Below are 16654 nucleotides of genomic sequence, written 5' to 3'. Positions count from 1 at the left end.
AATTGCTAAAATGCACATGGATCTGTTCCTGAATGTCTAAGGAACACAATAAAACAAGTTTTGTGCTCCTGCCTTACTACAAGCCAAAGTTATGGAAGTTTTAAGTTTCAGCTTCACAAGTGCAACCACCCCCTTTCTACATCTTCGTATGTTTAAAAATTTTTCATGCAGTTGAGACCTTGTATAATAGCTTTATTGTGTTCCTTTAACACTCACGAGCCAGTAAAAATAAAAATCATTACAATCTAAGGAGTAGGAGAGCCACAATGCCACCCGCAAAATAGAAGGGTAGGCAAAATTTTCATTTTGAGAAAAATGGAAAAAACGAATTGCAATGTCAAACACTAATTTAATCAAACAAAAACTGTAGAAATGCAGGCCACTGTGGCCTAGAAGGCTCCTGGACAGTAATCTGCATTGGGTTTGCCCTTCTGCTTTCGTTTTGCTGCAGTCTGAAAAGCTGCAGAGGAAGCACGCTTCCTCTCTGCTCTCAGACATTCACTGGTGCAATGCACACGTTTACAATTTAAAATGGCTATAAACCTCCAGGAATGTAGTCTCTTTGCTTTCCAACGTCCAAGTGTCGTCTCTTTCATTTTGATTTGCAGTTGCAGCACATTCAGTTGTCACTTTTTCGTTTCGTTTTGTTTCGGTTTTTTTTTTTTTTTTTTTTTTATACGTACGTCGTTTGGCTACGTCCTCGCATCAAGACCGCGGTGAGGAACGTTTATTGCGGAAAAGAAATGTAATTTGGAGCTGTTTGCTGCTTCCCAGTGCTCTGCATTGCACTGGAAGCAAGTGAATTCCCTAAGGACTATGAACGAGGTCCGATCGGCGCAAACGCGCGGCGAGCTCTACGAAGACGACGTGTCCCGCAGTTTACGCATTGGAGAATAAGTTTGACGGTGATTCCTTATCCCCGTTCACTTTTTTAAATGCCAATATCGCCGCCGTATGTTTTACGCTTCGCCAATCTCGGCAAACTGTTTAGATCTGACGATCGTGAACTCCGCATCGCCAAGCGGACTGTCCGCCGCGCTGCCGTCATCGTTACGAACACAATCCGTCTACCGCTTCGTTGCTGGAGTTGGCGCGAGTTCAAGCTTTTCCTGTTTTGAGCTTATCTTTCTGGTCATCTGCGGCCAGCGTTATCACTGTCGCGGCGGGTGCGACCGCTGGCAGTAGCAGTCCCCCGTGCTGGGGAACACGCTAGGCCTACTTCAGGCTCGTACACACGATCGTTCGGCGCACGATTTCCGTCGGCCTGAGCGCGCACAGCCGGGGCAGGGCATCACTTGAGATGATTATTCAACTATTTTTTTTTACTTTTTTCACAAATTCTTGCCATGAACGCACCTCGCGGTTCGGAACCAAGCGCGGCCGGCGTCACGTCTCCGCCGTCTCCCCGCGGCTCGGGCGCGCCGAGCAGACGCCATCAGCCAGCTCCACCAATGCGGGGACGCCTTATCGTCACGTGCACCCCGAAAGCCAATGGGATTGCAAATGCCACGTTTTCTTTTTTGCTATTTTTTATGCGACCAATGGGCGAATGTAAACAGCAGAGGCGGCAATTTGAAGACGAAAGGCGGCTCTTTCGAATGAGACCAAGATGGCTACGGTGCCGCGCACAAAATGGGAGCTACGCCTCGCCGAAAATGGTTGTTTCGGGGTCGTTTTCGGCCCAAATTTGGGCGACATCGATTATATAAATTGGCATTGTGACTAAAATACCGACCCTAGAGATGAAAAACTTAGCAGATAGGTAGATAAAGAGCTACTGATTTCGCAAATCACATTTTCAAAAAGTGATTTTTTCGCGATTTTTTGGTCCGCAAGACCCGTGTCCCCCCTTAAGTAAAGACAACATGGTTTAATACACTACACTGTGACATTATAATAGCAATTTACTGCAAAAGTTACATTATTGGGCATGCAAGGGTGGCATGTTTCTATGAACACAAGCCTAAACATATTACAACTACTTAATGATAGATATGTTCTAGACACGAATTCTACAGCCCTTGAAGCTCTTTTACACCTGCAGTCTGTACAAACTTCACATGGTTCCCACATCCAAATTTGTGCCAAGCACTACTGCAACATGGACAACTGGCAGCCTTCTTATCATCAAAGAACTCTGCAAAAACCATAATTTCTTTTTTCCTCGCGTAATCATCGCACCACCAATATTACCACTGCGAGAGCTGTCTGCTAGTAGTAACAAGCACCATCTTTGGAGCGCTACTGAACCTAGCTTGTCTCGTGTGCACGCGCTACTAGGCGGCGATAGCGTACTCGGGTAGATAGGGTAGATCATCATCATTGGTTATGCTCGTCTTTTTCTTTTTTTTTACCTCCATGATGCTCATAGTCGTCGCCATTTTTGGTGGTGTCCGTGTCTCGTTGTCATTGTTCATTTGTTCCGTCCGTGTTACTTGCTTTGTTCCACCGTCTACTGTGTTCTTGGTGCCGCATCGCGGTGGGGCGGTATGCAAGTTATACAGCTGCCTTTAAGCTGAAAGCTTTCAAGTACAGGCTACAGCATAGCAACCGCGCTGCCAGCAGGCACTTTGGCGTCAACGAGTTCTGCGCAGTGCGCTACTGGAGACAGCGATTGCAGTGTCGATACGGACTCGGATCAAGTCTCTGATCCACAGTAGAACTGTATGGTCTGCTGTGGGCATTATACCACGGAACGCGGGGAGTGATGATGAGGCTGCGTGCGGTAAATAAAGTGCTTTTGGCGACGCTGTACTTTTATAATAAGGGTAAGTTCTGCTTGAAAGTAATGTTTTGGTTATATTTACAATAGCTGACCAAAGAATCCTGATTCGCACCTATTTAAATTTGCTTTTAGCGCTGCAAAACATTCGCTTGAAAATTTTCCCCGCATAATTATCACACCCCCCAACTTAGCATCAATTTTCCATGAAAAAAAGTGCGAGCATTATGCGAGTAAACACGGTACGTAATGAAGGAAGCCATAGTGGAGGGCTTTGGATTGCCCTACAGTTTTTTAAATGCGCCGACATTGCATAACCCAAACAGAAAATGACTTACGTGGAAGTGGTGTCCCAAAGCGTGCTGGATCATAGCTAATAAGCTTATTCTTTAGTGAACGTCTGCCAACACCCCGTGCTCCAACAAGAACTAGCGTCTTCCGTTCAAAGGGTGGCATCCGGGCAACCTCTTCATACAGCAGCAGCTCAGCCTTTTCGAAATCTGAAGCAGATAAAAGGACAGAAAGAGACAGACACAAAGACGTCACACATGAGAAAAAGACTGCAAGAAGCAGAACTCCATTTTCAGAAATGCAAACGTAATTTTTCGAACATATTCCTCCAGTGCTTACTGGTGGCTTGAAAATTTTTTAAATCATAAAGGCCTACTGCCATGATGCAGCATGTCAATGCAGTACCAGCATAGCACAGCACCTTGTCAAGGTGAGGCGATTGCAACTAATGGAACGCTGGCTGCAAAGAAGTATGCTGTGGGAAATTACCGATAGCACAGTACAGCTACAAATAAGTAGGCCTACAGACAACTTGCATTTATTCAACTCGTTGCAGTGGGTGAATTCTGTTCAGAATGTGTATTATGCAAACATACTTAACAATCATGCAAACGGGGTCCATTACTTGCTACACAGATAGGTCACACATGCAGCCCGCTTCAGCAATCACACTATTGCTCTCAGCAGTTGAAATCCGCATTAGTGCCCTGATGATGTTATCTCGACATGTTGCACAACTATGCTTGAATTACTTGAAGCTTTACTTTCCCCACTTCGAACAACATCCTCACTTAGGCAAACTATAAGCCTTTAAAGGAACTAACCATGCCAAGACATCATAAAAGCACCTTATTTTCTTTTGGATCCTGATGTAAACAGAGTAGCAGATAAAATAAGGAGAGTGCATATGGTTTACCCCACACAGGCACATTGTCAAAGACATGACCCAGGTACATTTAAAATTATGGCAATGCATGTAATGTGAAAATTTGTTCTTCTGTTTGCTTTGACGATGATTATCTTTCCTCTTATTATGCAATACAGTTCTGCACAGATTTGTTTCGTAAACACTTGAACTCCACATGTGTGCATCAGAAGCCTTGGAGAAAAACAAAACACAAAAATCGATGACACATTTTCATACCTAGACATTTAAAGGTTACAGTCCGAATATGAAAGTGGCTGCTACTTGCTGCTCTGTCAGCACAGCATTTTGGTGAAGTCTATTCTAGATACATGCTTTCTAAGTACATCAGGGGGCTTAGAAACTACTCAGAGGGTCACGGACGAGTTTCTATGAATCAAAAATGACAGTAAATTCTGACAGAACTCATATTTTTCACGGCTGCTTTGCTTACTTATCACAAAACAATGCGATGAATAAGATTTGTTAACAGACTGCCATAACGAAAGAATTACGATCGCTCACCGCCGTCCACACTACTGCTCAAACAAGCTGCACGTCAGGGACTAAATTCCCTGATGTTTTTTGGTTCGACGGGTTGATGAATTACGGATGATAAGAAGGCTTGCAATTGTTGGAGCTGACAGTAGGGAGCGTGTATCACCAGATTATAGATACAAGTCTCCAGAGGCAAGAGATTCAGAAATCCGCAGTGGTGCAGTCCACTTATATCGATATTGAGAAAACTGGAAAATCCGGTCGTTATAACTGGACTGGAGAAAAAAAAAATAAGAACACATCCCCATATTTTCTCATGCATGCAGGCCTGCCTGCTTACCAGCGATGAGTGAATTGGGTTGAACAATGCAAATCATCGTGAAGAGCACTGAACACTTTATTACAGGATACATAAACAGCCATAAAATAACTTCAGCATGCTTAAAAAAATATGAAATTCGCACTCGCTTGAGTGGCAGCTGAAGCTTGACAATTGCTGTGAGAATCGCTTCCAGTAGTGGATAGACTGTCGGTAGTCCTTTTGCACGCACAAAAGCGATCAGCGATTGGATAAACTGTATGACATTCCCAGCCTTGGTGACTGTTAAAATCATAGAATGCGAATGCCCGTATTTTTTCGCAAGGCTTCCAACCTTGAAACCCTACCGGAAATCCCACTGAATCTGCCGTTTCATCTCAAGAGCTATCGCACTGTCGTCTTGGTCAGCCTTCCCAAGACGCACAATCGGGCGATGGCGATACAGCCGCACCCATTGCGTGGCAACAGGCAGCAAGTGTGATGATGATAGAGCTCATTTCCTAACCTCACACAATGCTGTCGCGGATTTCTCCCCGCCGGCCCGTTTCCGCTGTCATGAAATCAGCGCACATTTTATTAAGCCAGCGCGGCGCGAGGCCTGTGCGGCGCCGAAAGTTCCACAAGGTTAGAGAAAAGCCTCCCTCCCCGCGCGAGGGAGCGCGTAGCTTTGTATGTGTGTGTGCGTGCTAGCCTTGGTGCGCCTTAACAGACAGATGCAGTGCGCTCTATTTATGGAGGCCGCGCCGCTTGAGTCAGTCAGTCAGTCAGTGATTGCGGCGTGTTCGCTAATGCTTCGGCTGGACTCCCAGGAATCACCTGCTGCTGGCAAGCCCACAGACCTGCAAGGGAGCGGCGCTCGTCTTGCATGGCGGCCACATCGTGACTCTCGAGGTGTCGGACTACAACAGTGCTCGGTGAACAATTTGGTGTTTGATTATGCGACTCTCTCGTGTTTGATCTGTGTTGTAAAGCCTCTGTGTTATTAAATACCTCTGTAGTTGCATGCTTAGCGTTTGTTTCTCTGTGAACCTCTCGTCTGTGCAATTTTAGTGTTTGTATATTCCTCTGTATCGTCTCTTGCTATGTATAATGTGCGTTTTGTTTGTTACTTCTGACTCCGACCCTTACTCTGGCTTGAACCGGCGAAAGCTGGGCACCAAACGGCCACCCCCTTCTGTCACTTCAAGGTAGTTGAATTCCGGCTGAGCCTGTCACGCAAGTAGAGGGCATCTCCTTTGCGACCGGAACAGCTACCCCCAACTCACTCTAAGGGTGCCTGGGAGTGTGCGCACCGTTAAGGGCGCATCGTTAATAACACTTCTAATTATTAACAGGTGACATCCGCATTTCCGGCACTTATGTCGAGTTTTCATGCCATTTTCTTCTTGGCATTTTATTTTTTATCAAACATTAAGACAGATTTCCGTGGTAAACCTCTTCTGGGCGGCCAGAAAGCTATCGTATCCTATATGCCGCCAATAATTGATTGTTATATACGGTTTATTTTTACATAGGGGCAATGAGAAAACTAATAAATCTCTACAATTTGATCGTTATAAAGAATATATCGTTATATCTGGTATCGCTATAAGTGGATTGCATTGTACCGTCTTTTCCAAAAATAACCAGGCTGCATGCTTTGCTTCTCGCTTGTATTCTAAAGCCAACATGGATTCCCAGAGTATCACAACTTGAGAAGTGAGGACAGGTGCTCGCCTTCACTTCGCACAGATTTACAGCTTCAGAAGTGGTACGAATTCTCTGCTAACCGACTGAGAAGTGGAACATGCAGCCTGGTTACTTTTGGCAAAGACAGTACATGTTTGTCAAAGTATATGCACATGAGCAATAGAAATGTGGCATTTTAACTTTATGGGATCTTGTCCATCAGCCACATAGACTGATTACGACGAGTCCCAGGGGTTAAATCAGGGAAACTATGGGGACCAAGCCCCCCCCCCCCCCCCCGCCCCCTGCTAGGATGTAGAAACTGAATGAATCTGAAGTAGGCAATGATTTCTTATCCATGTTAGTGGTAGTCAGAACATTTCCTCCCTATAACTTCGAAAATTTCACAAGAACATTCAGTAAGCAGCATTAGCAGGTTTTCTAAAACCTGAGAAGGAGAAAAACAAAAAGTCGGTCATGCTACACAAAGGCACAGAACTGATGTATCCTGCGCATGTGCCAATTCTCACCGATTTCATCGGTTTGCATCATGTTAAGGCGCTCACTGAGTGAAATGCCAATGCTTACATAATCTTATTAAACACTTGGGAAGTCGCTGCTTGTCAATCAGACCAACCTTACTGTTCTTATATATTATTTTTGTTATTTTCATTATGCACACTTGCGAAGCAATTTGTTGTTTATTATTCCCCCCCCCCCCCCCCCCCTGGTTGACTTTATGTTTAACGTAACTAAAACTTGCACTTCTTCTATAAAGTGTAATTGAAGAATATTTATTTGCAGAAAGTTATACATTTATTTACTCTTACAGTCTTCATCGCATCAGACCGTTGGGTCTTTTCAGAAAGACTACTTTTGCCTTCGATGTCAAGAGTACATAAAATAGTTGCATAGTTACATATGTTGCACGTGCCAATGCTTCAGTTTAATGTGAACCGTTTTACGTCAGATACCATTGAGACCCTGGCAGATCATGGGGATCACTTTTTTAGGTGTGTGCCATAAATTGAGGAAAAAAACGACTTGAAGAATGATTTCTTCCCTTTGTATACAATACTGTGCAAAGCAGGCTGCCCGCCACTTCCCTCTCCCTTTTTATTTTCCTCTCTACCTGCGCTCGGATGACTAAACACCATCTTCCGATGGAGCCAGACTTGAAGCACTAACAAGTCCTCAGTTACTAACAAATTTTTTTTTATACATATAAGCCCATTTACATCGTGTACACCAAAAGGTGCAGCTTTCAACTACATACAGGCATTGCTGAAATACAAAAACACTGATATAATGACCTTTTAGAGAGCCGGTGTGATTAGATCATGTCAATGTTCCACTGTAAATACCTAACTCAACTCTTTTACCTGCACATGTGATTTCCGGAGAAAAAACAAAGAAATATGAACGTACCCGCTGATGCCTTGCTCTCATACATTGTTTTTCTCTTCTTTTTAGTAATCTTCGTACCACACATTTCTAAAAAGAAATGAACACAAATCATATATCAAGCACACATGTATACCTGGCTACAAAAACTATTTCTGCATGAGAAAAATTATGAAATTACACAAGCTTTACTCTACACGTTATACATGTTTATAACAAGCTATAGAATTTTATAAACAAGACTTCTGAAAAGCATGGCCAAACATAAGTTTACTCGACCATATAAGCTACAATATCAGGTAGGTCCAGCAAAACCAAAGAAAGAAAGGGAAAAAAAAAAGCAATCCCCTATGCTTTCCTTAGTCTTTTTTTTTTTGGCTACTACCTCCTGCATGTATCTCATGACGAGCCTCTCATTTCACTAGGTTTGCCTGCTGAATATCAGGTAACGTATGTGATAAGAAAACAGCAAAAATAATAATGCAAGCTTAATGGTGACAGGAGTGTGACCGATAATATGCACACTGCAAATGGAACTAGCGAAAGCCTGCAGTAAAGCCCTTTCAAAGAAACAGTATGCACTGGCTGAACTAAGCAGATTGCCACACGCAATTCCGTCACTGTTTTCAGTTTTCCGCTGTTCCAATGTTCATAACATTGGTATATCCTAGAAATAAAAGAAATGTCACCAAAAATCTGTGCTGTAACTCCGTTGGATGTTTCAGCTTTTGTATTTAAATCGCCAAGAAGCAGCACCCCCTTTTCCCTCATATCTCGCACAAATATTACGCATGCACAGGGAGTAAACACAGTGAAACCAATAGAAATAATGCAAGCATTTATTAGCTGTAAGTATGGTGCCCCAGAATTATCTCCTCCTTTAGAATTATAATTTCGGGATAGTAGCAAGTATATCATGATAATGCAGTTCCTTCAAAAATTATCTCTTAGAAAGGGTTCTGTCCACGAGGAATTCGAAGCCTCATGCTGGAATGAAAGCAGGAAACTTGCGAAAGAAAACCATAATTGGGAGGAATAGAAGTTCACTGCAAACTATTTCATTCAGCATTCAATGTTTTTACAAATGGCACATCTCATCATAGTCTCAATTTTTCCTGCCAATATACATTCAATTATTAGTAACCATTTCCGATATCTTTATGTTTACCATAATTTTTTCTAATCTCTATACCAATTAGAAGGAAGAATAAAAAGAGAAAAACACAAATATCAGAAAACTGTACAAAACATCATCACTGATTTGTCCAGATATCGACAAAAGCCGTTTACTTCACAAATGGGCAGGCACTCAGCACGCAATAAACAATGCCGTTTAGACCTAGTCTTACCCCTTCTCCCAATGTACAAATAATTTTCATTCTCCACCTACACTCTTGTAGTTTCTATCGAAAATAAGTAACAAATTACGACTACAGTTACTCCATTTAAAAACAGTGGTCAATTCCAGCCCCAGCAAAGTAACCGAATAATTACAGTAGATTAATCAATTACTACTACGTTACTCTTCTTCGAACTTTATTGCCATACAATAAACTTGCTCAAACTGTGTGGTTTGCTTTAAATTTTTTGTACAATGCTAATATTCAGCAGAAGTTTTCGTTTTTGAAACTTGTTACTGATTTTCCTATGTTTCCTCGTGAAGACAGCAGCTGCTACACTGAACAATCTCTCAATGTAAGCTCTAGAGGGTAGGGCGATGTCCCCAATATAGTTATTATTTTCAGCTAAAATATACTATACTTTCAGTATGGGTAATTTCAGGTGTATTTCTAGCCCAACTGCCAACAAAAAACGCTAATTGTGAAAAGAAAAACAGCCTTATTTATTGCAATAAATTACCTACTCATGGCTTATTGCAAGAAACATCCATAGATGGCACCAACTACAATAGGAACGAAGACCGCAGAGAGTGCAACACGCCAGACAGCCGTGCACACTGTCATGTGGCTGAATAATCTGACACAATCACATCATAACGGAAATTTACATAAAAAAAAATAATTTAATTTCCTGAAATGTTGCTGTTTGAAAAAACTAAAAAGTAATTGATAACAAAATTACACAAAAATGTAAATAATTACAAGCAGCCAATTACGTACAACTCTGTCCATCTCCCACTAGATTCTTTCTGAGCCCTCTTAAACTTTTTTATAATAACCATAAAGTTCAAGTGTAAGCACTTGTTCCAAGCCAGCAGTTAGGACCATGAAGAACAAATGATGCTGAGAGCTGCAATTAAGCAGGAATATAAAAAATCTATAGCAGAATGATGTCAATGACTTCTCAGGCTGAGACTAAATTACACGTTTTTAAGCATATGATATTATTAATGCTGAGTTTCACCTCAGGCTAAAGCATGGTTTCTTTTATGGCGGTGAAATCTAGCATTTAAAAACGTCCTTTTAAGCTATGCATACATAGACTTTCTGCTACCCTAAAATGCTTAAATGAGAGCGAATAAAATATTTGTGCCACAAGTAAACAACACAGTGCAGCAACACTTCACCTATCCAAGACTACAAAGTACTCCAAATGTTTTACCATGAGTTGCTGCAAGCACAGTCGGACAAATATATTCATTTCACATTTTGTTTGCTGTGCTCGACTCAACAGGAAGGCAAATTAAAAAAAAAAAAAAAAAGAAGGTATAAAAATCGAGCCAACCAATGTGACCACCGCCAGAGGCAAGGTAACATTGAACACTTCCCTTTAAAGAAACTGTGTCCCACTCATGTAGTGGCACGAGACAAGCTACAGCCCCATGCTTGCTAAGAGCACCTGCCACCCACGCTGCAAGAAGGTCTGAACAGCTATACAGAATTATAAAAACCCATACATTACAGGGAAGGAACTGGAAGACTTGGCAGGTATGCAAAACAAACTAGTATACCTGCCCAGAGTGGCAAAAGCCTGCTCACATCAGAGTATAATATACTTCACAAAAGTAGTGTGTGTAGTTCAGTAGAAAGCATCTAAAACCAAACATAAAAATCCTGACTGGAAACAGGCTTACACGAGCATCAAGTCGACAATGCAATGCTACTTGGAATAGGCACTACGCACAAATGAATTTAAGGTGCAAAAATACTTTCCTTACAGACTACACCATCAGTAAATAATCTGTTTCATGCAGGGCAGCAACTAATGCATACTTGTCTTTGTTGCATAGTCATACTCTGGCCGCACAAAAGCTCGTCTTCGTTCCTCAAGTTCCTGAGATGGGATAAGGCCTGCCGGACCTGAAGCGGACACTCTTCTTGCCTATGGAAGCAAAGAATAACACATGAAACCTTCCAGGTTCTATAATCAAATGAAATATTCAAGCAATTGGTCAAAATAAGAACAATTACAAAATAAAACAAAAATTCACTTCAAATCTAAGTCAGCAAAACAAGGTCTTAGCATAATTGTTTTAACGCAATATCTTAATAAAGTATAGTAGATTCAACTTGGGATTCACTGGGAGTAGCAGATTCATTTAATCGATTCACAAGTAACGAAGGCTCATTTAATCTGGCATTATGAAACGCTAAAATTTGCACAACCTAGGACATGCACTTATTTATTAAGGCGAATAGGAGTGTGCGAATATTCAAAATTTAGAACGGTTTTCAAATAGCCTTTTCCAGATGAATTATTCGATTTAGACCACTCTTTCAATATTTAAACTGTTCGTGAATTGTTCGAAAAGTGAAAGTGCGGTTCACGAACCTCCAAACATTCAGAAATTACGAATTTCTAGTTGATCTAAACTGGTAGTGAAACATTTTGAGATTTCCAAATGGCAGTATCTTGCACCTGTTATGCAACTTTACTTGCCCTCGTCTTGGTGCGACTACCAGCGCATGGCAAAGGCCCATGTGCTATTGAGTCGACGGCTATCTAGAGCCGCCACCTTGTCTTCAGGAGTCGCAAGGAAATGTGGAAAAGATGATCTCACTAGCGTTGCTGCTTAAGTTGCTGCGCTTCTGTCCATGTTGAGAAGTGTTTTGTTGTGTTTGGCAAGTGCCTTGCCTCACTGTCAATCGATCATTTATGTCACTCTTCTAGTAAAGAGGTATTCACCTTACAGTGCTTCCTGGCAGCATTTAGTAAATTTTCTTTCCCATGTGGGCAATAAGCCGAACTGCGATATTAGACTTTTTTCACTGCCATGAATCGTTATCAAATAATTGTAAAGGTATTATTACAAGATTCCTTTTTTATTTAACAGCTCATAGGCCTTGCAGGTGTAACAAATTATGCTGATGATAGGCTAAAACAAAATTTTTTGCAACATCTCTGTTTCTTTTCACAGCTGTGTTTTGTGCAAAACTGTTTCTCTTTACTTTCACCTACCTGTACTAAATTATTAAACCACTTGAAAGTATTCTATTTCAACCAACTTTAATTCTTCACATTTGCTTTACACCTAAAAATATGTTATTCGTGCACCTCTAACAAATTTGACTTTTCTGACCCCTGTTCTAAAAGATTTCATCAGTAATTTAACATGCTAACGTTCAAAAAATATTCAATTAGGCTTGCCCTTGGCATTTGATATTTGAATAAGCTTTGCACCCAAAATTATGCTATTTGCGCAGATCTGATTCATGATGATCTGCATAGACAAAAAGGAAAGTATGAGCATCCATAATAGCTGAGATACACCAATTACTCCAAGGTAATTGCAACCAAAAATCATGCACATACGAGCCAAGAGACAAAAAATGCTCACTTGAGCCCATTTTTAATACAGCACCCTCACTAATACGTACCACTGTCTTCCCTAAATGCTATGTTGAGCATTGGCAAATTACAATAATTTAACCTAAAAGAAATTGCAAGTTTATGAGCAATGTGATGCCCTAGATTTAACCAAATATGTGTTGCTCATATGCTAGAGCTTAGCCGAGTCGTAACAGTGGACTATCAATGGTCAGAAAAGCCCAGGTTTAATCAATGCAACAGCGGCTTTAGAGCTTTTTGAGCAGATTACAGCTCTGCATGTATAGTAAAAGGCAGAAATCTGTGTTTGCAGGAAGCAGCACTTTTTATTTTGCCCGAATTATCATTGTGCTTGCAAAAAAAAGAATAATGATTAAAGCGAGCAAAAAAAATTATATGCTGATTCACATGAACCCAGTAGGTGTGCCGCATCATAGGTTCACATGGCTATTTCTGAAAATAACTTTGCACCAACCTGCCACCAGTTTGGGTCCTCCTGATTGAGCACTTGCAGAATGTCACCCTGTTTGAATGACAGCCCGATTTCTTTGCATGGCAGAAGGGTGTCCTTTGATGGCTCATATGTGTACAGCGCTTTCACAAAACACTGAAAAGTAAAGTAACATTAGGTGCACATGTAAAAAAAAAAACAAAAAAAAAAAACAGAGTGGTGATACACCAGTTGATTACAGATGCGTACCTGAAATGTTGGAAGGTTGTCGTGATACGAGGGGAGGATTTTAAATGTAACGCTGCCTTGGGCCTTTTTCAGTTGCAGCTGCAGCTGCTCAGGCGTGTGAACTGGCACTCCATTGACCTCCAAGATTGTATCACCAATGTGTAACAGTCCTGAAAAGCAAGGTGTCCACTAGCAGAGTGGCAATCTTTTCATGCCTTTCAAAAGTATTTGCGAGGAGACACAAACTGATTGTTCAAAATAAAATCACAACTGCTGCAGAAATACCGTTTTACGCTGAGCATTAAGTGCACATCAAGAGATGAGGTTTGTGTTTAGCGTGCCCCTACACCACTTAACCACAGTTAAAGGAAAACGCTGCGACATATTTTTTACGCTGCTGGTACTGCCGGCTCATATGATTCCCCATACATTACAGAGAAAGAATTGCAGAAATCGCAGCTTGCAAAGCAAGGTTATTACATGTTTGCAAAATTGCAAGAAGAAAGATACGATGAAATCGCACTTGACTCATCCAGAGCCAAGAATAACTGCTACATAATCAGAAGTGAACCATACACTAATGCTGCAAAAGCTTGCATGTCACTGTTGTCCGGCCATGACAGCCCACAACCACACCACATTTTGGATGGTGGTGTTGTTCCACGTATGCATGCTTTTTGACGAGACAAGTGCAACACAATGGTGGGATTGCAGCAGTACTCCCCAGGATTGCTTATAATCCCTCGGGGTTTGCAGTTGAAAAGCTACCACCAGACGTCCTTCCTTCCACCTCTATATCATGTTATCTTTTTCTCATGTTCTTGGCAATGGCGTCTCTTCTTTTACTTGGGTACGAGGTTTAAGGTCTCAAAGAAACTCTGGTTATGAGAGACGCCACAGTGGAGGGCTCCAGACAACTTCAAGCCCCTTGAGCTTTTTTTAACGTTCACTGACATTTCACAGTACCTCGCATTTTTCTTTCATTGAAATGCGGCCGCCATGGCTGGGATCAAACTGTGTTCTTGGCCTCTGCAGTATGAGCTGCAGCACTGCCCTCCACGACGGTTTGAAGCGAAATGAAAAATACTGTCTCTAGCATTATTAGTTTTCATTCTTTTATAAACTTGTGCTTATTTTTTAGTTTGTTTTCTATGCTGAAAGCTTACAATAATCACACACACACACACATTATGTTTTGGGCTCAGGCCCCGAGTGTGAGAGAGTCAAATGCAGGCTACACTCGCAACCAATCAGAAAGGCTGCGCCTAATCTTAAAGCTGCATCATAGCTGCTGCTGGAAACTACCACTGTGTTTCAACACCTTTAGACCAAATCGAATATTTCTGGAACTAAATAAAATATATAATCTTACGATTCTCATGATCTCATTGGGCGTTACAGCATCATGATGTACCATAACATGCATGCAAAGAATAAATACTACCGCTTGGTTAATTTTGCATGGCCCCTTAAACATGCTTTGACCTTCACACCTCAACCTGTATCAAAATTGAGAAACAAAGAATGTAGAGATTTTTTTGGTAAGCCTGTTCATTTCATCTCATGACGAGATTCGGGCACCAAATAAGACATGAGACAGTTAATGCACCTCACCTTTCCTTTTCTCAAATCATGAATTAACAAAACGTCAGTTACTACTCATAATAAAAAATGCCACATAGGGATGTTAAAACAATAAAACATGTAATCATAAATACCTCCTGAAGGCACAGAATATACATTCAAAATGAGAAAAGCAGCAATGATAAGACTTATTTAGTGCTTTTTAGCAGCAATGATAAGACTTATTTAGTGCTTTGGAGACTAAGTGACGGTAAATAATAACATTCTGAATTTTGTTGCTGTTCTGCAAAAGAAAAAGATAAAAGATAGTTAGGAGTAGAAAAAAAAAAAATAAGAAGTCTTGCACCACACGAAACCTTGTCAAACAAACAATGTTAGGAAGTCTAATACTGTAGAGAGTATCACGATCAGTCAGTCGTGAAATCTACTATAAATCCTAGCATCTAGTGAGAAAGAATGTTTGCCCTCATACTCACCCTGCCTGTCAATGATACCGCCAGCGAGGATACGGGCTATGATCAAGTTGTCATCCTCAACTCGTACCGTTATTCCCTGAAAACACATAAACATGAAAAAGCATCTTGGTGTCACAACATGTACGCAGAATAGCAAAAGAAGCAAGCACTCACCAAGGGCTCATCATCATTCTTTCTGATTCCCACCATCCTGATGGTGTCATTCAGGGTCTCAGGTGCCATTGCTGGTGCCTCTTTCTCAAGTGGTTTAGCAGGTTCATAGCTCTTTGTGGCTACAGCATCATGGGCGTTCAGCAAGGCCTACCACGAAAAAGTGGGGAACCCCCAAGCATGTTTGAAACAATTGGCACCACTAAACCATATTAAAATAAATGGCAAGACAAGAAGCTCTAAAAAGCGTAACAGAATGCGCTGCAGACTAACTAAAAAATACTCATTTACAGTCAAACACAGATATAACCAACCCGATATATCAATAATTCTCCATATAAAACATATCAACACACGAACTTCTCTATAATTGAGAAACGTGAATATGATGCACCCACGCTAGCGGTACGCTTCCTCCAGTGACGTGCTACCCTCCGGCAAATTGGCAGCACACAACTCCCTGCGAGTACAATGACCCGCGAGGTACAAACACTTGCGTCTAATGCTGTGTGATGCAAGTGCCATTGGAGTTGCGGCTCGCATCAAAGATGCAATGGACAGTGCACTTAGAAACACCACTGCCGATCATGAGAGGCCCAATTCTGTGACTACTACACTTAAAACGCAATAATATTGCAATAAATATTGGGTACAGTTGATTTCTACGTCATCTTCGGCAACGAAGTGTGCCATGCGAGAGCTGCCACAAGCCTTTGGTCAGCTAGGCTGGCTTCATCGCATGACAACTGGCGCCAAATGCCGGCTTTTAAAGGGCCACCGTCCACGGAAGGCCCTTTTAAGAAAAGGAGCCCAGTGTTTCGATCAGGTACCGGAGATAGTCTGTGCAAAATTCTACAGCGACACGCGCGCCGCAAAGCATCGAAAATACAATTCAAAGCTCCCTCATGCTCTCCTTTGAGAAGCCAGCTTCACCGCTTCCTGCGCTGGCCCGACGGGCCCCGATAATGACGTACGTACCGGGAACGACGTCCATTGGTCCGTCTCGCTGACTGACGGGAGAAGGATGGGTGTCTACCGCTCGCAGCGCGCTTTTCCCTCGCCACGGCCAGACTGAATCCAGCGGCGCGCGCTCCCTCGACCGTTTTTCTTTTTTTTTTTTTGTTTGCGCGCTCGCGGAGAGCCACGCCCCACCTCCCGCCAAACGCGGAGGAGGAAGGGGAATTTGCATTGCCTCTGGCAGGAGAGTGAAAAACCTTTGCGAGGGAACGGA

At 42.0% G+C, this 16654-nt stretch overlaps 1 protein-coding gene across 1 annotated transcript in view; it reads right to left on the bottom strand.

The window, feature by feature from the left end:
• Window positions 1-16654, bottom strand: part of vari (MAGUK p55 subfamily member vari) — a 77473-nt gene that overhangs the window by 21337 nt on the left and 39482 nt on the right. The window contains exons 4-10 of the mRNA XM_084590644.1: window positions 15427-15573; window positions 15274-15349; window positions 13235-13383; window positions 13010-13141; window positions 10980-11088; window positions 7831-7896; window positions 3061-3222 (exon numbers count right to left, since the gene is read on the bottom strand). Of these exons, the coding sequence (XP_084446770.1) occupies window positions 3061-3222; window positions 7831-7896; window positions 10980-11088; window positions 13010-13141; window positions 13235-13383; window positions 15274-15349; window positions 15427-15573 (841 nt within the window). The remainder of the gene's footprint in view (window positions 1-3060; window positions 3223-7830; window positions 7897-10979; window positions 11089-13009; window positions 13142-13234; window positions 13384-15273; window positions 15350-15426; window positions 15574-16654) is intronic.

Source organism: Amblyomma maculatum, chromosome 1, assembly GCF_055883805.1.
Source record: "Amblyomma maculatum isolate TAMU_Amacu chromosome 1, ASM5588380v1, whole genome shotgun sequence".
Lineage (NCBI taxonomy): Eukaryota > Metazoa > Arthropoda > Arachnida > Ixodida > Ixodidae > Amblyomma > Amblyomma maculatum.
Note: the sequence above shows the minus strand (reverse complement) of the source record. Positions and strands in the feature narration are given on the sequence as shown.